This window comes from Rhinoraja longicauda, chromosome 25 (genome assembly GCF_053455715.1).
Source record: "Rhinoraja longicauda isolate Sanriku21f chromosome 25, sRhiLon1.1, whole genome shotgun sequence".
NCBI classification, from domain to species: Eukaryota; Metazoa; Chordata; class Chondrichthyes; order Rajiformes; family Arhynchobatidae; genus Rhinoraja; species Rhinoraja longicauda.
In genome coordinates, this window is record NC_135977.1 from 3265965 (window position 1) to 3292941 (window position 26977).

Sequence of the window (26977 nt, forward strand, 5' to 3'; positions counted from 1 at the left end):
TGTACACACGCACATACATACACACACACACAAACCTTAATAAACAATATATATATATAACTGGAGTTTTATTCCGATGTTTTATTATATATGTAACTGGAGTTTTATTCTAAACTGGAGTTTATTATTCGAAGCCCATTGTGTTGTTTATAAACTTATACTAAACTGGAATGGAAGTTTAGATATATAATTCCAGTTTAGTATAAGTTTATAAACAACACAAGTCGTGGATCTAAATGCAATGAAGCGACCTTGATGTTGCAAAACATTATTTAAAAAAATGGAACACCTTCACTCAGTTTGAGCTGCGCTACAACATTAAGCAGTAGCACACTTCCCCAGTTCCATCTCAATGGGGGTAACATTGTCCTTTCCCTGCCCAGTCCCACCGGCTGGCGATGGGTGAGTTTTTGAACTTATTTCTCTCACCTCATTTTGTCCATTGGCTCGGCAGAAAATGGCGGTTCCAACGAGGTGGCAGCTGTAAATATTAAATCGGTTTTAACTCTTAACCCTATTTGTAACAGAAATAAGACTGTGGGGGGGGGGGGGTTTAAAAGTGTTCTATAGCGCCGCGCTCCGTGTTAACTTACCCGGCATAATAAGCCTTTAGTAAATGTGGGTCTTCTATTAGTTTGTTCCGCCGTTGTACTTGGAATTATTTGACATAATTCAGTCACCACGGAATCAAATTATTTTTGTTGAGCACAAAAAAAAATAATATTGCAGAGGCTGGCTGTGTGATGTATTTATTTTTGTAACTTACGCATACTCAGCGCGGCAGAAAATCAGTCTCTTCGACTGAGCAAATGTTTCAAATTAAAGTCTGATAATCTCAGCGCTGCTATTAATTCTTAGGCCCAACAATCGGCCTTCTTTTTTTCCACCCACTTCTCCCTGTCCACTTCCCAAACCCAATGCTAAGTGACATTTGAAAGAATTGAGGAGAGTGTGAGTTTGTTTTGAACCGATTCGGCTGCTAAACCTGGAAAGGACTCACAATGGCCTGTTAACATACCGCTTACCGCGAACAGTAACAGCCATCGGCAGTACTTTCAGTTAAAAAAAAACCCAAAGAGAACTATTCTTTGCTGTCCAAGCTGTGAGGAAAAAGGCCTTGAATTTTCAATCTCTCAAACGACATGGTATTTTTTTAGTTAATAAGGTGGACGAGGACAATCCCTAGTGTGCAACTGATTTATCTCTGTGTTTTTTTAATGGAAATGTAATGTAAAGTTAACTTGAAATTAGACTAAAGCGAGCTACTTAAACATTAAATTTTGTTGAGCATAATTTTAATCAAATGGACATTCACACTTGCATTTAACGTGTGTGTACCGTTTTATATCACTGCAGTTTGCCTGTATGGGTACCTCAGTGTGTGTGTATATATACATGTGTGTATATATGTGTATGTGTATGTGTATATATATATGTGTGTGTGTATGTATATGTATATATATATATATGCATATATGTGTGTATGTATATATATATGTGTGTGTATATATATATAACATAACATAACAACACTTTATTGTCACTCGGCACAACACCGAGCGAAATTTCAGCAGTCACACAAAATACAGTAAAAAGAAAAGAACACAGGACACCCGACCCCAACACAAACATCCATCACAGTGACTCCAAACACCCCCTCACTGTGATGGAGGCAACAAAACTTCCCCTCTCTTCCCCCGCACCCACGGACAGGCAGCTCGACCCCTACCGAGGCAAACGACACGCACAGCCCCCGCTGTATGCATATGTGTGTGTATATACACATATACATGTATATATGTGTGTATATGTGTGTATGTATGTATATATATATATATATGTATGTGTGTGTATGTATGTATATATATGTGTTCTATGTATATGTGTGCTTGAACGCGCGACCGCACATGTGTATAAATTGCACGTACATCAGATGATTAAATATGTGAGCTAATTTAAAAATTCCATGGCTTTTCATCTAATTCTTGAAAGCGACAAAAACCAGGTGTCAATTTATCTTCCGCTCCAAGCAGAAAATAACCGCACATTTCATTCAAGCCAAAATGCAAAACGAAAACCAAACAAATCAACTCCTTTGCATCCCTGACCGAATCGCAGAACAGGTACAATTCCAAAGCAGCAGATTGATTAAAAAGCCACTGATTTGTTTTAAATAATGGCATTTCCCATAATAATTTCTGAAAATGTAAAGAGACTGTGCTGTCAGCCTAGTGCGAATACATTTGTCCTAAATTGGTAGGCGGTTGGGGTTAAACTGGAAAGGGTCATTTTTAAAGCAAGACATTTATTTTTGTATTTTGAGTATGTGTGTGGGTATGAGAGAGAGAGAGAGAGAGTGAGAGTGAGAGGCAGAGAGAGAGAGAGAGAGAGAGAGAGAGAGAGAGAGAGAGAGAGAGAGAGAGAGGGGGGGGCAGAGAGATAGAGAGAGGGGCAGAGAGAGCGACGGGGGGAGGGGAAAAGAGAAAAAGAGGAGAGGCTGATTTTCACTTTGAAGTCTGTTTCTACTGAAACAAAAAGTGATAGTAAATGCTTCTTGATATCTTGTTTCTGGGAACGGCCGGTGCAGAAATTTCGGAGTAGCGTAGAGTGTGAACCTGACGAGATTAACAGGCCTTGTTTAGATATAAATAACAAGGCATTTCGAAACTGCAACGGGGGATCGTTGCAAACTGGTCAGGGAGATTAAATCAAGTTGGAATCGCTTGCAACTTGGCCTGTGCATGTGCCACACAAACACAGTGACGTTGCCTTAGCAAGACTGGGGGCAGTCAGCTAAATTGGAAGTAAAATATCGAACATTGGTTTTAAACTATCGCCGGGCCCGGGATAGATTGCAGAGAGGACGTGCCCTGTCCGCTACCACACAGTGTGTGGCCACAGTGATGTTTGCAAAGAAACAAGGAAGGGCGGTAAAGTGCAACAAGTGAATGCTTTCGGATAATGTAACCTTCGCCAGGAACGGAGCCCGTAAAGGTATCCACACATGTAACTCAGGCGTGACATTAACGCGTGGAATGCTACGGCCAAAGAGAAGGTCACCTCTCCGATACCGCCCCCACCCCCACCTCTTAATATGAACCACTTTTCTCTCATAGAAATTTTTTAGATTTTTTTTCAATTTGGGAAGATAAAATTTGTGCAGACTCAGCTGTACAAAAATAAAATGTCACAACCCCTCGCTGCTGCATCGAGATTTCACAAAGCCCAACGCGGCCGTAGATTGAAATCCGTCTTGACTTCATTCCGTAAGATGCAACCTATTTCCAGACATATATGTCCCTCGGAGATATCAGAAACGATTTCAGATCTAGTGGTGATTAATTCGTGTTTTTGCCCTTTAGGGAATTTAAGAAAACAACTCCATGAATCTATGCGATGCCGCGTCAACGCAAATACACACATCGTCTCTCTAGGTACACCAGCACATTCAAACATAGTTATTGCCGAAACACACGAACCACACACACACACACACACACACACACACACACACACACACACACACACACACACACACACACTTGTACACACACACTTGTACACACACACTTATACACACACACAAACTTATACACACACACTTATACACACACACTTATACACACACACTTATACATACACACAGTTATACACACACACACACACAGTTATACACACATACACACACACATATACACATACACACATATATACACACACTTATACACACACAGTTATACACATATACACACACATATACACACACACACACACTTATACACACACACACTTACACACACACACACACACACACACACACACACACACACACAAACATTCTATCAGATTATTTCATTAAAGTGTTAATTCCATTATCGGTACATATGAGAATTAAACACTCTTGACTTCCATATTCTGTCTCGGCGGACATTTCTCACAGATACATTTTTTGTTACGTACACACACACACACACACACACTTGCACGCGTGCAGATTTTTTTACACACAGATTATCTCTTTGCCACAGACATGTCTCTGTGTTTACACGCGTGCGTGTGTTTTCACACGCCGGATCACAACCCTGAGCGTTTGATTAATGCGGTGTTGTACTTTTAACCGATGCAAGTTACGCGTAAACCTCTGGCGAATGTTCCTACATAAAGCATAACTCGGCGAATGAATCGCCAGCCACCCATTTAGTGCAAATACGTTTTATTCACATCCAAACCACAGACCAGAATAGACAATCTTTAAATTATTGCTGACCTGACGCCGGAAAGGTAACTGACCGAGGGTTGTACGTAACAGAGCCATCAATTATTCACTTCATATTGTCTTGCAGAATGCTGCTTTGCAATCCCTCACTTTCAATTATTTACCCGCTTGAGTCCTTCCACTTTCACCCTGCGTGCGTTGTACAATTATTAAACTTTCCCCGCCTTTAAATGATGGGTAACCGCTGTCAAATTTTATGTTAAATCTTTACAACGGAATCGAAATTAAGTCATACCCGTTTCTGCGCTAATATGATGAGAGATGCTGTCTGTCCCGCTGAGTTACTCCAGCATATTCGCGTTTACAGTCTGAAGAAGGGTCTCGACCCGAAACGTCACCCGTTCCTTCTCTCCCGAGATGCTGCCTGACCCGCTGAGTTACTCCAGCGTTTTGTGTCTCCCTTCGATTTAAACCAGCATCTACAGTTTTTATTTTCCTACACATATTTGCGTCTATTTTCGGTGTAAACGAACATCTGCGGTTACCTCTTACACATTATATTTTTGCCTGCTGGGTGTTCAATTTCCGCAGTTCTTTCTAATTTTTGTTTCTTAGAAAGGCGCCGTGGATGATTGAAATGCCGTGGGGTATTTATTTACTGTGTCGGCCTCTTGCCTTAACTTAAGGGGAGCGAATAAACTTTCAATTCTTTGACCGGCTCCTGTTTGAACGATGCACGGCCGGTTCATTCGGTGGATCAGAGGATTCGGCGGAGTATTCTGTAGTTGATTCCGATGTTATTCCGCAGTGAGTCTGATTGCGGGTCGCTCCGAATTTGGCAGAAGTTTGACCGCAGTTATTTACATAAAATATCATTGAATTGCTCCATGGGTGCGAAACGTCTTCTGTCCACCCCCCCCCCCCCCCCCCCCCCCGCTGAGTTCCTCCAGCACTTTGAGCTTTGCTCAAGATTCCAGCATTTGCGTCACCAAACTTTGTGGGGGTTTTTTGTGTTTCAAATCTTCCTCATCCGAGATTATTCTGAGATTCAGAGATGTTGGTTCTACGGAGAAAATGAGAAGTCATTGATAAAATAGAGTGGATGTGGAGAGTGTGTTTCCAGAGGCGATTGGAATATTGTGCAGGGAAGGAAATGCAGATGCTGCTTTACGTTGAAGTTAGACACAAAATGCTGGAGTAACTCTAGCGGCGTTAATGAAAGCCTACTGTTTGTGCTTCGGTGGTAGAATTGATCTGACTGGATTTGGCGGCGAGGGTTGTCTAGACTGGGGGGAGGGAGTATTTTCTCCGGCTTCCCGAATTATGGGGAGTTGGGCCGACTCCTCCTGGGTTTTTTTGTGTGTGTGGGAAGGAATTGCCGATGCCGGTTTAAACCGAAGATAGACGCACAAAACAAAAAGCTGGGGTAACTCAGCGGGTCAGATTGGAGAACTCTGGAGAAATGTTCTCCCGCGGAGTTTTAGTGTCTATCCTCCTGTTTTGTTTTGTTTTTGGTTGATTTGTTAAATACACGATGTGATTATTAAACGCTGTGGTTTTTATTTTGGTCCCGCGCAGGAGAATGTTCCCGACATTTCAAGTGAAGATCTTTGGCATGGATCCGATGGCTGACTACATGCTCCTCATGGACTTTGTACCGGTCGACGACAAAAGATACCGGTAAGTAAAATCAAACTTTGTCAGCATTGTTTTGTTTTGGTTTTTTTGTGGGGGGGGAGGAGAGAGGGAGGAGCGATAAAAGGAAAGAGGTTTCTAAATGCTTTTAGCGAAGGCGGTTTTAGATGGACATTTCCTCAGGGTAACGAGAACTTGAGATAAAAATAGCCGGTGAATAATGCGCCGCTCACGTCGGTCCAGTACAATACACTACCTCATGTGTACACAACACAAAGTGCCGGAGGAACTCAGCGGCTCAGACTGTATTCTGTTGGGATGGGGGGGGGGGGGGGGTGGACAGGCGATTTTTTTCGCGTCGGGACCCTTCTTCAGACTCGTGGAGGGGGTTGTCAGAGTGGAGCCCCGGATAGAGTGGACGTGGAGAGGATGTTTCCACGAGTGGGAGAGTCTAGGACCAGAGGGCACAGCCTCAGAATAAAAGGGCATTGCTTTAGGAAGGAGACGAAGAGGAATTTGTTTCGGCAGAGGGTGATGAATCTGTAGAATTCATTGCCGCAGACGGGTGTGGAGGCCGAGGCAATGGATATTTTATCAGGCGGAGATAGATAGATTCTTGATCAGTGCGGGTGTCAGGAGTTACCGGGAGAAGGCAGGAGAATGGGGTTGGGAGGGAGAGACATATCAGCCATGATTGAATGGCGGAGTAGACTTGATGGGCCGAATGGCCTAAATCTGCTCCGATCACTTACAAATATATGACAGTTGACGTCCCCATTCCCTCCTCAGCTACTGTCTGACCCGCTGAGTTCCTCCAACACGTTGTGTTTTGCTAAAGAGCCGCGTGTTTCCATCTAGTTAGTTCGTGTAGTTTATTGTCTTGTGGACCGAGGTAACCAGTCAACGGAAAGACTATGCATGATTACAATCGAGCCATCTAATGTGTGCAGACACACGGTGAAGGGAATAACGTTTAGTGCATGATGAAGCCCATCATAGATTGATTAAAGATGGACCGAGAGGTGTCCAATGGGGTAGATGGGAGGTCATGGCAGCTCTCTAGTTGGCGGTAGGATGGTTCAGTCGTCTGATAACAACTAGGAAGAAACTCCATGAATCTGGAGGTGTGCGTTTTCACACTCCTGTGCCTCTTGTGTGCTTTACGTATTAAGTCAAAACACTCCAAATTGATCCACCTTTCCACCTTACCACCCCCTCCCCCTTCCCCAGCCCTGTGGCAAATGTACATCGTAACAGTTAGGCGGTGAATTATATTTTTTCACTCTGATCTACTTTCAGGTCGCACTGCGCCAGTATAGGTTATGGGAATAAGTCTTTCGTTTTAGTGTGCGCCTTGTAACATTGCCATTACACGTTGGTCAATTAGTCTGAGGAAGGGTCCCAACCCAAAACGTCGCCTGTCCACCCCCTCCCCAGATGCTGCCTGACCCGCTGAGCTCCTCAAATTATTTTGTGTCTTGCTCAAGATTCCAGCATCTGCAGTTTTTCGCGTCTCCAAACTTTGTGGGGTATTTTTCATACCTAAGAGTATTCTGAGATTCAGGGATGTTGTTCTACGAAGAAAATAAGAAAGCATTGATAAAAATAGAGTGGATGTGGAGAGGATGTTTCCACCAGTGGGAGAGTCTAGGACCAGAGGTCACAGGCTCAGAATTAAGGGACGTTCATTTAGGAAGGAGATGAGGAGGGATTTCTTTAGTCAGAGGGTGGTGAATCTGTGGAATTCATTGCCACAGAAGGCTGTGGAGGCCAAGTCAGTGGATATATTCAAGGCAGAGATAGAAAGATTATTGATTAGTACGGGTGTCAGCGTATGGGGAGAATTGGATTGGGAGGGAGAGATAGATCAGCCATGATTGAATGGCGGAGTAGACTTGATGGGCCGAATAGCCTAATTCCATTCCTATCACTTATGATCTTATGAAAATGGGTCGTGAAAATAGCGCTTCGCCTGATCCAATTCCCTCCTGAAGGAGGTATTTTATTGCAGTTGTTTATTATCTGAAATCGTCTTTTGCTTAGGTCTACTTTGTAAATTAACCCCACTTTGTAAATTAACCCCACTTTGTAAATTAACCCCAGTCAGTTGGTTGCTATTTACGGAGGCAATTTAGCCAAAACAACTGTGGTAAATAGTGACAGTGGAGACAGGCTGCTTTTGATTTGCAGTAACCGGGATTGGCGTGGATTAAGGAATGTAGTTTGAGGACGGCTTTCCTTTAGCAATGGTCTGTATATTGTTCGTTCAGACGAGTTGTCTGTCAGGCCTCGAAATCTGTTTGCATTAGTATTGTACATCATAAAGGAAATGTTGAAGGAAACAGTTTGATTGTAGGTTCATCCGTGTATAATAAGATTTCAACGTAAAATACTCATCTGACCGCTGTTAACTCAAAGCAACCGAAACGTGTCTTTGCCCCGAAACGGCGCCTGCCCTGCGAGACAGTGTTTTTAACCATAAACTAATGTAAAAATGGGGAGTGTGTAGGAAGGAACTTTAAGCCGAAGATAGACACAAAAAGCTGGAGTAACTCAACGGGACAGGCAGCATCCCTGAAGAGAAGGAATGGTTTTTTTTTTAATATCACACACCCACTCCTTTTCCCCAGAGATGCTGCCTGACCCGCTGAGTTATTCCAGCATTTTGTGTCTATCTAGAAAATGGTAGTGTGTTTTTTAGTTTAACGTGAGGGCTCGTGATTGATGTCGCGGACCGCGTTAACTCGTGTTAGCAACCCCGCCTCACCTCCTCCCCTCTCCTGCCCGCTTCGCTTCTTCGAAAACCCTCTGTCAAAATCTGCATTCAAATTTCCGAGTCAATAAACGCCCAGCGGCAAAAAAAAGAATTCCAAAGATGCAGGAGAAACATATCGTCATCCCAGTCCCTGTTCCACGCACGACGCCCACAAATTGTAGACTCTTTGTCCACGGAAACTCCCTTTGCTGTGAAGAAGGGTCCCGACCCGGAAAACGTGGTCTGCCTATTGCCCTCCACAGATGCTGCCTGGCCCGCAGAGTTCCTCCAACACTTTGTCCTTACTTGTTATTCCAGCATCCGCAGTTCCTTGACCCAGTTTCGTCCCTACTTCGGTAAATGATCCTGTACATTTTGTGCCAGAATATAAAATGAAAAGCGCTGGGTACTTTTTTCTTCCAAGGATAATTTTGCTTTCATTGAACCTTTTTTGTTATTTAATAAAAACTCTAGTTGTTAAGAAGGGCGCAGCGCTGCGAAAAAAACCCGGTCTCTATCTCTTCCCTCGGCCCTCTTAACTAATGTACTAATAATAGTTTACCAATGTGACCACTGGAATTACCAGTCTTTCCCAAAACGCCTTACCTTGGACCGGGGTTGGTGGGTGCAAGTGTCCAACTTAAAGAAAATCTGACCAATTGGACAAAAACTGTCTGAGAAAATCCACTGAGTCTGAAGAAGGGTCTCGACCCGAAGCGTTACCTATTCCTTCTCTCCTGAGATGCTGTCTGACCTGCTGAGTTACTCCAGCATTTTGTGAATAAATACCTTCGACTTGTACCAGCATCTGCAGTTATTTTCTTATACAAACTAATAGAGGTTTCTTCCGGGTATTCGTTAGCGATGGGGAATGGAGCGGTTGCGACCTCGCAGATTTTTAAAGTCGTTTTACCACGTGTACGCTGGGCAAAATAATATTATATATAGACATTCCAACGCCGACTTGACTTGAGGTTGGGTTTTTTTAGGGTGAGATCGGGGCAGATGCAATCGGTAGCCACACAATCAAAATTCAGCCGCTTGTTTATTTAAGTAAAGCTGATTAGCCACGGGTTTTTTTTACAGGAAGAAACTCAAACCCCCTCCTCCATTTGTCTTATTCAATTGATTCCGTTGGTTTATTCACTAATAACCGGATTTTCTCCTTCCTAAATGATTCTGAACCCACTCTCCTTTACTTCATGTCACCCGCACCATGCTCACAGTAACGGTACCGCAAATACACACACACACACACTCACACACACCAATACACACGTACACGCACACAGACACGCCAATACACTCACGTTATACACACATACACGATCAATACACACACAGCGACACACACACACTAATACACACATATACGCACATAGACACACACACACATACAATACACTCGTATACGCACACACACACACTAATACACACTAATACACACACTGATACACACACCAATACACATATATATGCACACAAGCACACACACACACACACACCAATACACACGCACGCACACACACACACAGCAATACACACACACAGCAATACACACACATACCCACTCACACACACCAATACACACACACCAATACACACACACACACACACACACACACCAATACACACACCAATACACAGTCACACACACACACACACACACCAATACACACGCACACACTAATACATACATACACAACAATACACACACACACCAATACACACACACACCAATACACACACACACCAATACACACACCAATACACAGTCACACACACACACACACCAATACACACACCAATACACACACCAATACACACACCAATACACACACACACACCAATACACACACACACACACCATTACACACACACACACCAATACATACACACCAATACACACACACCAATACACACACCAATACACACACACACACACCAATACACACACACACACACCATTACACACACACACACCAATACACACACACCAATACACACACACACACCATTACACACACACACACACCAATACATACACACCAATACACACACACCAATACACACACACCAATACACACACACGCGCACACCAATACACACACACGCCAATACACACACGTTAATACGCACAGATAACACTTAGGTTGGGCAGTGTCAAAGGAGGGAGATATAGAGTTACATTTTCAAAACTGTCATCTTTGATTTATCCATGTTTGTATAATTTGTACAAAGGAAATTCTTTAATATTGTGATAAGATGCAGTCGTGTAAAAGTTGTTTTTTTTTGTCAACAATTTATTTCACTTTCCGGGATGTTAATGGAAAACATAATTTAAAATTCCGGAGACACAGGGAACTGCAGACGGTGAAATCTTGAGCAAAACACAAAGTGCCGGAGGAACTCAGCGGGTCAGACAGCAACTGCGGAGGGGGTGGACGGGCGAGGTTTCTGGTCAAAGACACTCTTCGGACTATTTTGATAGAAACAGTTATAACAATTAGCACGAAAGGGTGGCGGTGTGGTTTTAAGAGCGATGTGTCGGTAGTCTTACAAAAACGCGCCCTTCACAGCGAACTAACTTTGCAGATCCTTAAAGGTGTTAAAGATTAATTTAGTTTACTGCCTGACAAACGGTCATGTAATTAGGCTCCAGATTCACGTTCAATTTTCACCAGTATTTCTTTACCGCGTCCATATCTGCAAACGCTCAGAATGGTAAATTAAATTATTCGCAGTCAGAAGTAGGTCCCGACCAGAAACGTCGCTCGTCCATTCCCTCCCCTCATACTGCCTGACCCGCTGAGTTCCTCCAGTACTTTGCACTTCGCTGGAATAAATAAAATCCGGCTTGTTTATAAATTGGTTCATTGTGAAGATGAACTCGGTTGATTCAATGAAAGCATTTATCAGGCAACTGAACCATCCTACCACAACCAGAGAGCAGTCCTGGACAATTATCTACCTCATTGGTGACCCTCGGACTATCTTTGATCGGACTTTACTGGATTTTATCTTGCATTAAACGTTATTCTGAAGAAGGGCCTCGACCCGAAACGTCACCCATTCCCTTACTCCAACGACGCTGTCTGACCCGATGAGTTACTCCGGCTTTTTTGTGTGTCTATCTTCCATTTAAAGCGGCATCTGCAGTTCCTTCCTACACATTTCCTCTGTCGTGTGTAAATGGCTCGGTTGCAATCACGCATTGTCTTTCCGCTGACTGGTTAGCACGCAACAAAAAGCTGTTCACTGTACCTCGGTACACGTGACAAGAAACTAAACCCAAGTCAACTTAAATGCAGTGGGTAAGAGCACAGTCTGAAGAAGGGCCTCGACCTGAAACGTCACCCATTCCTTCACTCCAGAGAAGCTGCCTGTCCCGCTGAGTTACTCCAGCATTTTGTGTCCATCATATAAGTATAGTAGTGTAAGGAAGTGAAATGCAGAAGCTGTTTTCAACCATAGATAGACACAAAAAGCTGGAGTAACTCAGCGGGCCAGACAGCGCATACTCCTTTTCTCCAGAGATGCGGTCTGACCCATAGAGCTACTCCAGCTTTTTGTGTCTAACTTCAAATTATATACATCTGTTGGGGTTTTTTTGTTTTTTTTTGGCGCTGCGTGCATTAATTGCCCGGAATTTGTTTATTTATTTGTTTCTGTGAATTTGTCCGCTTTTGATCTCCGCAGGTATGCCTTTCACAGTTCCTCTTGGTTAGTGGCGGGGAAGGCCGACCCGGCTACACCAGGGAGAGTACATTATCACCCAGACTCGCCGGCCAAGGGCGCCCAGTGGATGAAACAAATTGTCTCATTTGACAAGCTAAAACTAACCAATAATTTACTGGATGATAATGGGCATGTAAGTAGGCTCAAGGTTAACGTTTAGCTTTTCCATCGGTTTAGTTTAGTTTACAAAGGAAACAAAGGCCCTTCGGCCCACCGAGTCGAAAACTAGCCTACACGCAAAAGGGACAATTTATAATTATACCATGCCGAATTAACCTATAAATATATATGTCTTTGGAGGGTGGGTGGAAACCGGAGCACCCGGGGAAAGCCCACGCTGGTCACTGGGAGAAGGTACAAACTCCGTGCAGACAGCACCCCTAGTCAGGATCGAACCCGGGTCTCTGGCGCTGTGAAGCAGCAACTCCAGCAGGTCGCTGAATTGAAAAAATCCATAGATGAAACAACTGGTCACATTTGACAAGCTAAAACTAACCAATAATATCCAATTCTTTGTACGTGGCTAATAAAATTAATTACAATTGCTATTACAATTGCAAACTGTTTTCTGAACACTTCACGTAGATTATCCTGAACTCGATGCACCGATACCAGCCGCGGTTCCACGTCGTTTACGTCGACCCGAGGAAAGACAGTGAGAAATACGCCGAGGAGAACTTTAAGACGTTCCTGTTTGAAGAGACGAGATTCACTGCGGTCACGGCGTATCAGAATCACCGGGTATGTGTGTATCTGTCCATTACTATAAGTCACTCTGAGAATATCCTGAGCCTCCGCGCTACCCGGCTGCGGGATTTGCCAGACCTCATTCTTCAAAGCTGCCAATGATCGATGGCAATCTGGAAACTATCGCTAATTTATTGCTGTTAAATCCAGGATTTGGGTCCAACCACTCGCCCTTAAATTGCGTGTCCAAAATTGATCAGCGTTGACTCGTTCAGAGTAATTACTCTAATTATTTCGTAAACACCGACCAGCTGTTCGAGATTTTGAAACAGTTTTTGAAATATTGTGGATGGGGTTGAATGCAGAATTTGCATATTGATGTTTATATAAACTGCTGGAAAGAATGCGTGGCTCATTAACCCTTCTTGCATCGAGGGTTTTAAGGGCAGGCGCTGTTGACAATGCATTGGCCGGGGTAGAGTAGTTGCAGCGTGTTGGAAGCAAGTGCAGATGAAGTTGGTTGGACACAAGATGCTGGAGTAACTCAGCGGGACAGGCAGCATCTCTGGAGAAAAGGAATGGGCGACGCTTCGGGTCGAGACCCTTCTTCAAACCTTTGAAGTCGTGCCATCATAGAGTCATGCAGCACCGAAACAGGCCCTTCGGCCCAACTCTTCCATGCCGACCAAGATGTCCCTATCTACGTTAGACCCACTTGTTCGCGATTGGCCCACATCTCCCAAAACCTCTTCTACCTGGGTACCCGTCCAAGTCTGAGGAAGGGTCTCGACCTGAAACGTCACCTATTCCTTCTCTCCAGAGATGTTGCCTGACCCACAGAGTTACTCCAGCATTTTGTGCCTTTCCAAGTGTCTTTTAGATATTGTATAGTACCTGTCCAAACTATCTCCACTGACAGCACGTTCCATATACCCACCACTCACATGAGTGAAAAGGTTGGCCCTCAGATTCTTATTAAATATTGCACCTCATCTTAAACCTCTCACCTTGGGCTCTTGATTCCCCTTGTACCGGATAACAGACCCTATGCATTTATCGTATTTATTCCCCTCATACAGCACGGTAAAATGGTCCTTCGGCCCTACACGTCCATGTTAACCAAGGTGCCGCATCTAAGCGAGTCCCATTTGCCCGCGTTTGGCCCACGTGACCCTAAATCTTTCCTATCCATGTACCTGCCCAAGTGTCTTTTAAACCCTGTTGGCGTATCTGCCTCAACTACCTCCTCCGGCAGATCGTTCCATACACCCGCCACTCTCTCCCGTGAACAGAATATGGTTTTCAGGTTTCTACACGCACACGCACACGCACACACACAAACACGCACACACATACACATGCACACACACACACACACACACACACACACATACACACGCACACGCACGCACACACACACATACACACACACACGCACACACACAAACACGCACACACATACACACGCACACACACACACACGCACACACACACACGCACACACACAAACACGCACACTCATACACACGCACACACACACACACGCACACGCACACACACACACACGCACACACACACACACGCACGCACACACACAGACACGCACACACACACACGCACACGCACACACACACACGCACACACACACACACACACACACACACACGCACACACACACACACACACACACGCACACCCATACACACGTACACCCATACACACGCACACACACAAACGCACACGCACACACACACGCACACACACACACACACACGCACACAGTGGCAAACTAAATTTACGGCCCCCTTTTAAATATGTTGAAATGGAATAAGGCGTGTCGAAGCAACAATACCTTAAAGTTAAAACAAGCGGATTCACGTGTTGTCTTTCCGTGCATATAAAATTGGAGTATGTGTATGTGTCAACTGTGCCATGTCTGTGGATCTTCGCGCTAAATCATATTGTCATCTGTTGTACATCTCTGCTCGGCATGCATGAACCCTGATTACAGACTAGGACCATGAAGCAGATTTGGATGAAGGCAGACAGCTTGAGGCCCAATTTTTGAGAGCTAAGGGGTTGTGTGGGAAGTATCAAGGGGGGGGGGGACGGCGTTCCCTCCTTCCACCCCATCTGCTCAATTCATTCCCAAAAATCTCCAGCGTGGAACCCGATAGCCAAGACAGCCCAGATCTAAATCCATGCGGCTACCTCCCGACCTGCAATTACGACTTTAGAAAACTTCCGAAAACCCATTGGGAGGCAATTATCTGTGTGTACATTCAAGCCCCCTGGTATTTTTTCTTCGCGAAGCCAAAGCAAGTGTCCCATCGCGCCGTGTCAGTCAAACGTGGCTTGTCTCGGCTACAAAATGCAACAACTGGGCTGCTTCCCAATTGTAATGACACTTTCAACGCCAGCGCTTGAAATATTGAACTAAAATATGAAGAGATCTCTCGTTGCTGGCTGCGGCGTTGGCTGTAAATCTGTTTAAGTTGTGGCCTTCTATATATTTTTTTTAATGTAATACCGATGCGTTACACGCTTGCCATGATCTTGATGTCTGTGAACAGCTGTTCCCCGTCTATCTGCTGTGCCCGCTGCCTTCAATCAGTTGACCTTTGCGTCTGAAACTGTCAATAACGGATTAAAGTTTGCTTTACAACCATTCCGGATATTTACAGCGGCATATTTTAGCAATGAATTGACAACAATATAACATTTCGCGCCTGATCGTTTCTGTACACGATCGCGCCTACTGGTCATTCATTGTTCAATATTTTCCCTCTGTATTTGCAAAATGTTTCATAGCAACTAAATCTGGCTTAAATCCTTGTTTGCACAAGATGAGGGGGGACGGGCGGGGGGGACGGGGGGGGGGGCGGAAAAGAAACACACACCCACAAATGAATCGGCTTACAACTGACCGAATATTAGCAACCAGTGTTTTATAGACTGTGACAAACTCGCATATATCAACAAGATTTATAAAGTGCTAGTTTGCTCCGAAGGCGTCTAAATAATTACGTTCATCGGACTCCCATAATAGCAAAGCAGCTGTTTATTGCCGGTTTGTTTAACTACGTTGGAGGACAGTTTAACAAGTTGCATCGAACCCACTCCATCGCCATAGAGTCATAGAGTGATACAGCGCGGAAACAAGCCCTTCGGCCCAACGTGCCCACACCGGCCGACATGTCCCAGCTACACTAGTCCCACCTGCCCGCGTTTGGTCCAATATTCCCGCCAAACCTGTCCTATCCATGTACCGGTCTGACTTTTCCTTAAATGTTGGGACAGTCCCTGCCTCAACCACCTCCTATGGCAGCTCGTTCCATACACCCACCGCTCTTTGTGTGAAAAAGTTACTCCTCGGATTCCTATTAAATATTTCCCCCTTCACCTTAAACCTAATTCGTCCGGTTCTCGATTCTCCCAACTCTGGGCAACGAGCATATATAACACGTGCCATTAAAATATTACAACGTTGCATAAAGTATGTTTGAAACAAGCATGAAAGGTGTCTTTATACATAGTCCCAAAAATAACAAAGTGGAACGTTTGCTTAAAATAGCGTCAACATTCGGCCTGAAGAAGGGTCTCGGCCCGAAACCTCACCTAATCCCTCTCTCCGGAGACGCTGCCTGTCCCTCTGAGCGACCCCAGCACTCTGTGTCTATCTAAATTCAGTGGTCGAACCAATCCCTTGACTGAAGTTAAATGCTAACATTTGTTCTTAATTCCCCATTTTCAGATAACACAACTAAAAATCGCAAGCAATCCATTTGCAAAAGGATTTCGAGATTGTGACCCTGAAGACTGGTGAGTGACGAAAGGTTTGTCGAAATTAACGACGGCATGTGTTCGTGGTTTTGAAAGAGGCGAAGTTCACTGGGTTGGATCTGAGTGTTATAGACAATAGACAATAGGTGCAGGAGGAGGCCATTCGGCCCATCGAGCCAGCACCGTCATTCAATGTGATCATGGCTGATCATTCCCAATCAGTACCCCGTTCCTGCCTTCTCCCCATACCCCCTGACTCCGCTATCCTTAAGAGCTCTCTCCAGCTCTCTCTTGAATGCATTCAGAGAATTGGCATCCACTGCCTTCTGAGCCAGAGAATTCCACAGATTCACAACTCTCTGACTGAAAAAGTTGTTCCTCATCTCAGTTCTAAATGGCCCACCCCTTATTCTTAAACTGTGGCCCCTTGTTCTGGACTCCCCCAACATTGGGAACATGTTTCCTGCCTCTAACGTGTCCAACCCCTTAATAATCTTATACGTTTCGATAAGATCTCCTCTCATCCTTCTAAATTCCAGTGTATACAAGCCTAGTCGCTCTAGTCTTTCAACATATGACAGTCCCGCCATTCCGGGAATTAACTTTGTAAACCTACGCTGCACGCCCTCAATAGCAACCTACGCTGCTACACTGGACATGGTTCTCAGTTTTATTTTTGTACCACATTGCAGGCCGAGGAACCACAGACCGGGATCTTTGCAACTAATCAGCGCGTTCACCAGAAACAGGAACGCGATGACGTCCCCACAACAAAACGGCTGCGATAAAGGTAGGCGACCCATCCCCTCGCCTCCTCCCTCAAATGCACACGCCACCGACAAGCGAGAGTTGTGCAGGAAAGAACCACAGACGCCGGTTGAAACCGATGGTAGACACGAAAAGCTGGAATAGCTTAGTGTAAGAAAATAACTGCAGATGCTGGTACAAAAGGGTATTTATTCACAAAATGCTGGAGTGACTCAGCAGGTCAGGCAGCATCTCGGGAGAGAAGGATTGGGTGACGTTTCGGGTCATCACTCATTCCTTCTCTCCCGAGATGCTGCCTGACCTGCTGAGTCATTCCAGCATTTTTGTGGAGTAGCCCGGTGTTGGACATGCAGCATCTCCGGAGAAGAGGAATAGGTGACGTTTCGAATCGAGACCCTTCTTCGGACTGAGAGTCAGAGGAGATACAAGGCCTTCTACGCCCGCACCTCCAGTCTCAGGAACAGCTTCATCCCCAGGGCCAAAGCTGCTATGAACCGGTCCTGCTGAGCCGGGTGGTCACATCGCACAGTGATCCGGCACAGATCTACTTGCACTTTATTCTGTTTTAAAACTGTTACAATTTGTTTCGTTGGGTTGTTTCAATTAAAGCTGACTAGCTAATTAAATTATTGCATCGTATGGGAGGCGCATTCCCAATCTCGTTGTACCCCTGTACAATGACAATAACGATATATTGTATTGTATTGTATTGTAGACGGCTATGCAGAGCAAATGAATGAAAGAGGCAAAAAAGTAACGATGATAAAGGACAATAGACAATAGACAATAGGTTCAGCCATTTGAGCCAGCACCGCCATTCAATGTGATCATGGCTGATCATTCTCAAGCAGTACCCCGTTCCTGCCTTCTCCCCATACCCCCTGACTCCGCTATCCCTAAGAGCTCTATCTAGCTCTCTCTTGAAAGGAAACATGACATTTTTTAGCTGTGGCCTAGGTGAAATCGGGTATAGATTGGACTCGGCCCAAAATGTCACCCATTCCTTCTTTCCAGAGATGCTGCCTGTCCCGCTGAGTTACTCCAGCTTTTTGTGTCTATCTAGAGTTGTAGCTTTTACACGCGAGCTGGCCATTTGCATCATTTTAACATATATTACATTAACTTTACCAAGCACTGAACGTTATTCACTTGTCATGTATCATACACTGTAAAGGGCTCGATTGTAATCATGTTTTGTCTTTCTGCTGACTGGTTAGCGAGCAACAAAAGCTTTTCACTGTACCTCGGTACACGTGACAAGAAACTAAACTGAACTGATATATCTAGAAACACCCAGAAACGTAGCAAAAACTAGAATTGTATTCCCTGGAATTTAAACATAAAGGAAAGATTGATTGAACGTTTAAAGGAAACTGATTAATTGAGTAGTAATATAAGAAAATAACTGCAGATGCTGGTACAAATCGAAGGTATTTATTCACAAAATGCTGGAGTAACTCAGCATCTCGGGAGAGAAGGAATGGGTGACGTTTCGGGTCGAGACCCTTCATCAGACTGATGTCAGGGGGGCGAGACAAAGGAAGGATATAGGTGGAGACAGGAAGATAGAGGGAGATCTGGAAAGGAGGAGGGGAAGGGAGGGACAGAGGAACTACCTAAAGTTGGAGAAGTCGATGTTCATACCACTGGGCTGCAAGCTGCCCAAGCGCAATATTTTCCGAAGAGAAGGCGGGAAAATGGAATTGAGGGGATAAATAGATCAGCCGTGATCGAATGGTGGAACACACTCAATGGGCCGAATTTTGGTTTTATGGCCTTACGGTCCAAAACTGAAGAGCAAAGTGTTACAAATAGAGTCCGGAATTTCGAACCTTTTTACAATTTTTACTCTCTGAGTTTGATACAAATTTGGAACTCTCTAAAAAGCAATTGATGCAGGACCCATTGCCCACGAGTGACTGAGCAAAACACAACATTGTTGGAGGAACTCAGCTGGTCAGGCAGCATCTCCGGAGGGAATCCACAAGCGATGTTTCGGGCCAACACCCTTCTTCAGACTGAATGTGTAGAAAGGAACTGCAGATGTTGGTTTACACCAAACGATAGACGCAAAGAGTCAAATCAAGTCAAGTTTATTTGTCACATACACATAAATGTGCAGTGAAATGAAAGATTACCCACAGTCCAACAACAAGAGCAATAAAAATAAGCAATAACACACACAATCAAACAAAAAGAAACATCCATCACAGTGAGTCTCCTCCGGTCACCTCCTCACTGTGATGGAAGGTCAGAATGTCTTTTGCCTGAAGGCTGGAATGACTCAGCGGGTCAAGCAGCATCTCCGGAGAAAAGGGATGGGTGACGTTTCGGGTCTGGCCCCTTCCTCAGACCCCAGCTATTCGCCCACTCCCCTTCCTCCAATCCCCTACTTGCACTCTGTAGAAGAATCCCGACCCGAAACGTCACCTAACCCCTTTCTCCAGAAATGCTGCCTGACCCGCTGAGTTACACCAGTCCTTTGTGTCTTTCTTATTCAGACTGAGTTTTCTAAATCTAGGGTTAAAAAATATGGGGAAAGAAGAAGGGTCTTAACCCTAAACCCGAAAGTCACCCATTCCTGCTAATACAGTGATGGTAACTTGGGAATGTTGAGTTACTCCAGCATTTTGTGTCTAACACCGACGTATAAATGGCCTTGAGTTAACAAGTATCCCCTTGAAAGGTGGGAAAGAGTCTAGGAATTAGATACCTTCCCCTAATGAATGCTATCCTTTCGCAGGCCCAAGACACACCCCACTCATACAGAGGCGGTTTGCAGGCCTAACGCATTGCTCTTTAAAGCGCATTTATGTAGATAAATGTGCAGTCAGTGTAGACACAGCAAACTCCCGCTAACAGCAAAGAAGATGAATTGCCCATAATGTGAAATTTATATCGTTGCCTGTGCTGACTGTTGGCCGGGACTCTGGAAAACCTCTCCAGTCTTCTGGGAACGTTCTGGTTTCAAAATTAATTGAATATAACGTTGCCCTCATAATTTTGAAAGAAAAACAGCTCTTCCCCATCGCCAAGTTCGCTTGTTTTGTGTGTATATGCAGGACGCATCTGGAATATGAAATGGATTATGCTGAGATCATTATTTCCAAAGTGCTGGATGCTAAAAAAGAAAGAAATAATGTGTTTTACTTCAACGAGGCAGTGCTTACGAGCCAAGCCCCATCCATTCCCTGCATATCCATGTGCTTATCCAAATGCCTCTTAAACACTATCGCTATCGTATCCGCCTTCACCACCACCCTCAGCAGCGCGTTCCAGGTCCCCACGACCCTCTGTGTAAGACAAAAAAAACATCCCCATTGCAGGTATACATATATATATAATATACACACACGAAAAGGTAATATATGTGCGTGTAACAAGAAAGTATATGGTTATACAGTCTTAAGAAGGGCCTCGGCCCGAAATGTCACCCATTCCTTCTCTCCTGAGATGCTGCCTGTCCCGCTGAGTTACTCCAGCATTTTGTGTCTACCTTCAGTATATATAAAATTTCAGTTTACTCTTATTGTGTATTTATTTGTCTGCCTATATATGTTATATATATATATATATATATAACACAATGCTGGAGTAACTCAGCAGGTCAGGCAGCATCTCAGGAGAGAAGGAATGGGTGACGTTTCGGGTCGAGACCCTTCTTCAGTCTGAAACGTCATCCATTCCTTCTCTCCTGAGACGCTGCCTGACCTGCTGAGTTACTCCAGCATTTTGTGAAATAAATACCTTCGATTTGTACCAGCATCTGCAGTTATTTTCTTACACTTTATATATATATATATATATATATATATATATATATATATATATATATATATATATATATATATATATATATATATATATAGCCAGACAAATAAATAGACAATAATAGTAAAATGAAATGTTATATATACTGTATAACTTTTGTATATGCTGTAGATAGACACAAACTACTGGAGTGATTCAGCGGGTCAGGCAACATCTCTGGAGAGAAGGAATGGGTGACGTTTCCGGTCGACACCAGAGATGCTGGCTGACCCGCGGAGTTACTCCAGTTTTTTTTGGTGTTTATCTTCGGATTAAACCAACATCTGCAGTTCTTTCCTACACACATAGATATGTTGTACTTTTTTGCTGCTTATTATGTGTTTTACAGTGTACTATGTTTACATATGCAGTTGTGCTGCTGCACGTACGAACCTCATTGTGCCATTTCGGGACATATGACATGTGTGTCCCCCCCACCTCCCACCCCCCCCCCCCCTCCACTCCACCCCACCCCCCCCCCCCCCCACTCCACCCCCACCCCCCTCCCCCCACCCCCCACCCCACCCAATAACGATTTCCAAATTTCCCGAGGAGCAATATGCCTGATTAGAAACATAGGAACATAGAAAATAGGTGCAGCAGTAGGCCATTCGGCCCTTCGAGCCAGCACCGACGTTCAATATGATCATGGCTGATCAAATAAAATCAGCACCCCGTTCCTGTTATTTTCCCATATCCCTTGATTCCGTTAGCCCTAAGAGCTCAATCTAACTCTCTCTTGAAAACATCCAGTGAATTTGCCTCGACTGTCTTCTGTGGCAGAGAATTCCACAGATCCACAACTCTCTGGGTGAAAAAGTTTTTCCTTATCTCAGTCCTAAATGGCTTACCCCTTATTCTTAAACTATGACCCCTGGTTCTGGACTCCCCCAACATCGGGAATAGTTTCCTGCATCTAGCCTATCCAATCCTTTAAGAATTGTATACGTTTCCATAAGGTCCCCTCTCATCCTTCGAAATTCCAGTGAATACAAGCCCAGTCGACCCATTCTTTCATCATATGTCAGTCATAATATACAAAACTCTCTTGAGTCTTGAGTCTTGAGTAACGTGGCTTATCCTTGATACGTTCTATCGTAGATACGGACGCCAGAAGCGACTACGAGCGGGAGGCGTCGCGGACGGTCATGCATGCGGACCATCCACATCAGCAGCAGATCATGTCCCGGGTGTTGAGCCCGGCTCTCCCCGGCGCCCTCCACCCGCTCACCCGGCCAAGCCCGCCTCACGAACTGCGACTGGACCACCACACGCAAGCTCCGGACAGCCTCCACCACACCTACAAGTACCGCTCGTACCACGACACCTACATCGGGGCCAAACCCCGGCCCAGCCCTTACCCGCTGCCGGGAATCGCCAGCCACGGTTACCACCACATGAACCCAGCGTCCAACATGTACCCCGGCAGCGCCGCGCCCACTAACTATGACTATGGGCACAGATAAAGGCAATGGATCCCTGCTGCCGACTTACAACAACTCAAGAAGACGCACAAAACTCATTGAGGAATTTTCTGTTTGGTTTGTTGAATTGAACGGTTTGCATTTCAAGATAGAAACTCCACCTTGGTGCCAAGTGGCACTGGTTGAGATTGGATGACTTTGATTGGGTCAAGTTCATTGATGGCCCGCAGGCCAATGGCGGTGAAGCTGCAGAAGGCGGGCCATTGGATTGGACGGCCGAGTGGGCGGGACTAAGTCAAGAGTGGAGAGTGATTGGTTAGCTGAGTTTCCGTATTTTAATGACTGACACTTGTGTGTTGACCAATCCGTGGCGCCTCCTGGTGGGTGACCCATCTTGGCCGTCCAATTGGAAGAGGGCGTAGGGTGGTATCCGGCACCCCATTGGCTCGCAGGGAGGCGAGGTTGGTTGGTTGGCGAGCAGAGCCAATGGGTGCAGAGGCGGATGGATCTTCTGCACCGGGAACCGGCGGCGACGGGGAACTTGGAGGTTCCTCCGACTTTCTGCGGACGTCAAAACAAAAAGGTGTAGAGTTGCACTTTCAGCTTTGAGAGAAGCCATAGGTTATTTAGAATGGAGGCAGCGGAGACAAAAAGTTCACCATGTGACGAAGTTTAAAACAAGCTTAAAAAGTTTCATTTCATTAAAAGAAAAAAAAGTGTGCATTGTCAATGGTTGTATTATTAACTCAGCACAGTCGCATGAACGTGTGTTGATTCCCCATTTTGTTGTAGACCAATAAAGCAAGGACTAGCTCGTCGCATTCACAGCCCATCTAGTGTAGGGGAGGATAGTAAAGCGGCTCAGACCCATTCCTTCTCTCCAGAGATGCTGCCTGTCCCGCTGAGTTACTCCAGCATTTTGTGTCTACGGTGTAAACCGGCATCTGCAGTTCATTTCCATACGGTTCAGTTTAGCGTAGTTTAGAGATACAGCGCGGAAACAGGCCATTCGGCCCACCGATTCCGCGCCGACCAGAGATCCCCGCACACTAACACTGTCCTACACACGCCAGGGACAATTTACAATTTGACCAAAGTTAAAATTACCAAGCCAATTAACCTACAAACCTGTACGTCTTTGGGGGTGTGGGATGGACACTAGAGCACCCGGAGAAAACCCACGCGGTTACAGTCTCCGGAGAACGTACAAACTCCGTGCAGACAGCACCTGTAATCAGGATCGAACCCGGGTCCCTGGCACCGTGAGGCAGCAACACTTTGCTGCCTAAGCAACACTTAGACGCGCATACACACACGCACACATGCACAAAGTTTTGAAGTTCGGGACCTCAGACATTTATAGACAATAGACAATAGACAATAGGTGCAGGAGTAGGCCATTCAGCCCTTCGAGCCAGCACCGCCATTCAATGCGATCATGGCTGATCCATTTGATCCAGAGATATGGTCAAATCTGAACACGGCAGATGGAGAACCTAAATCCACGAATACATGGGGCGGGGAGGTTGATTTTTTTTTTCAGGCTGCTAGTGATGATCAGGTAACGTTTGGATTGTCGTTTCCTTAAAATAAAAATCTGGTTTACTCAGTATCTGTACAGCAAAGAAAATCGCCCACCCCAATCGGCCAGGATTATTCTGACTACAGACCCAAAACAACCTGTTTTAACTCTTCATAGACACAAAATGTTGGAGTAACTCAGCGGGTTAGGCAGCATCTCTGGAGAAAAGGAATAGATGATGTTCAAGGTCGAATCCTTTCTTCGGACACCTTCTGCAGTTCCCCCCTACACCTACAGTTAACTCTTTAACTGTCCCTTAAAATGCCCCAGCCAGCCGGTCAGTCCAGTTGTTACATTTTAGGAAGGAAAGATTAAAATGCAGATAGACGCAAAATGCTGGAGTAACTCAGCGGAACAGGCAGCATCTCTGGAGAGAAGGAATGGGTGACGTTTCGGGTCGAGACCCTTCTTCAGACTGAGAGTCAGGGGAGAAGTATGGAAGGTTGTGCAGTCGCTGGGAGAACGTGATCACTCCATACAGTCTGAAGAAGGGTCTTGACCTGAATCTTTACCCATTCCTTCTCTCCAGAGACGCTGCCTGTCCCGCTGAGTTACTCCAGCATTTTGTGTCTACCTTCGAGTTAAACCAGCATCTGCAGTTCCTTCATACACATTAAAAATGCAGGACAGATTCATTTCAGAAGACATAAATATATCAGGTTAGGCGACAAATATACAACTATACAGCTACCTACTGATCCTAGAATGTGTAATATTCTAATTTAAAAGTAGAGAAATATATACATATACATATATATATATATATATATATATATGTATATGTATATATTTCTCTAGTTTTGTGTGAAGAATACAACTAAATATTATATTTGGGACACGGATGTATCTCATGTGTTTTGGCTACTCTCAAAGCAGAGGCTGCCGTTCTGAACAATCGATTCTATCCCGCGTTTTCATGGCGTTATTTAAAGATTCAGATTTTAAATCGTTTATCATGCTGAAATCTTTCAAAAGACGCCTTATTTTTTTAAATTGTGCATGTATTTGTGAAGCGGGAAGAAAAAGTTTAAACCCAGAACGACGTGTCTGCCCAGTCGCTATTTTGTTTTTGTGTGTGTGGTTACGCCGTGTTATTATTTGCTGTCCCACATATTAGTAGTTCAACCTACAGTGCCAATGGGAATGAAGTTGATATTTATTGTTCCTGTACCGTGAGCGATTAAAATGATTATATTTTAAAAAAAATACAGGGACTCTGTGAAGAAGGATAGTTAGCGGATCGTTGCTACCGACGAGCAGGGAACGTGTAGATATGTGTAGATATCTAACCTGTAGATATTGTATATTTAACTAGCAAACCGTGACTGTTTAGTGATTAACAATGTTTAAATGTGAACGCGATGCTTGATGTAAAGTGGCTGTCGATTTTTTTTAAACGGAAAAGATCGGCGTGTTGTAATTTTCTATATAAACTGGCAAATTTAAAGAAAGATTAAATGCTCCCTTTTCATTTCTAGCGAGCAGAGTGAATCTTTTCAATAGGTAGACACGAAAAAGCTGGAGTAACACGGGCGATTCCTGCAGCATCTCTGGAGAGAATGAATAGGTAGGTGAGTTTTCGGGTCGAGACCCTGGAGTCTGCTTTGGTCTGGAGAAGGGTCTCGACCCGAAACGTCACCTATTCCTTTTCTCTAAAGATGCTGTCTGTCTGATCCGCTGACTTACTCCAGCTTCTTGTGTCTGTCTTCGGTTTAAACCAGCATCTGCAGTTCCCCCCTACGCAATTCTTTTCAATACGTCTGCATACAATCTTTGCCACTTCGCTCTATTGACGAGTCTTTGATAGACAAGGTTGACACGAAATGCTGGAGTAACTCAGCATCTCTGGAGAGAAGGAATGGGCGACGTTTCTGGTCGTTTCAGACTGAGTCGGGGGAGGGGGAGTCTAGAGACATGGATGGGTAAAGCGTGAAAACGAGATATCAAAGGGGAGAGTGATCAAGCAAACGACAGACAAGGTGATGGGTTAAAATTGGAGATGTAGACTTATTGAACATTTTAGGCAGCGTCCGTGGAAAGAGAAACAGTTATGTTTACCCTTTCTCTCTCTCTCTCTCCGGATGCTGCCTGGCCCACTGAGTGTTTCCTCCATGTTCTGTTTTTTTATTGTTGATTTCCAGCATATGGGTCGTATTTAGATTTTCAATTACTGCGATAGATTGCCTTGTTCGCCATATTCTGGGGTTTCCCATAGTTGGGGGCACGCGGCAGATGACAACAGACTGGCGATGTGTAAAACTGCTAGGAGTCAAAGGCCCAGTTAACATTTCGACACGCACTCAAAACCATGTAGGGGTGAAAAAGAAAAAACCGCGGCGAGCCGCGACCGGACCAGCAATGGAATCCAGACATATCGTCAGGCGATTTAAGAAGAACTTCGGAAACGGAATGTCGTTTAAAAGGTTAACAATCATCATAGAGCCATCGAGTGATGCAGCGTGGAAACACACCCTTATGCCCAACTTGCCCACACCGGCCAACATGCCCCATCCACACTAGTCCCACCTGCCCATGTCCCTAAACGTGCCCTATCCATGTATCTGTCCAAATGTTCCTAT

General features: G+C 44.7%; 1 protein-coding gene across 1 annotated transcript; it reads left to right on the forward strand.

Annotated features, from left to right (window-relative positions):
• Positions 1–2948: 2948 nt before the first annotated feature.
• tbx1 (T-box transcription factor 1) lies at positions 2949–22870 on the forward strand. Its single transcript, XM_078421834.1, has 9 exons — positions 2949–2994; positions 3363–3434; positions 4903–5023; positions 5795–5896; positions 12306–12477; positions 12930–13085; positions 16786–16853; positions 17507–17604; positions 22494–22870. The coding sequence occupies exons 1-9, from the start codon at positions 2949–2951 to the stop codon at positions 22856–22858; spliced, it is 1200 nt and encodes a 399-aa protein (XP_078277960.1). The 3' UTR covers positions 22859–22870.
• Positions 22871–26977: the final 4107 nt, after the last annotated feature.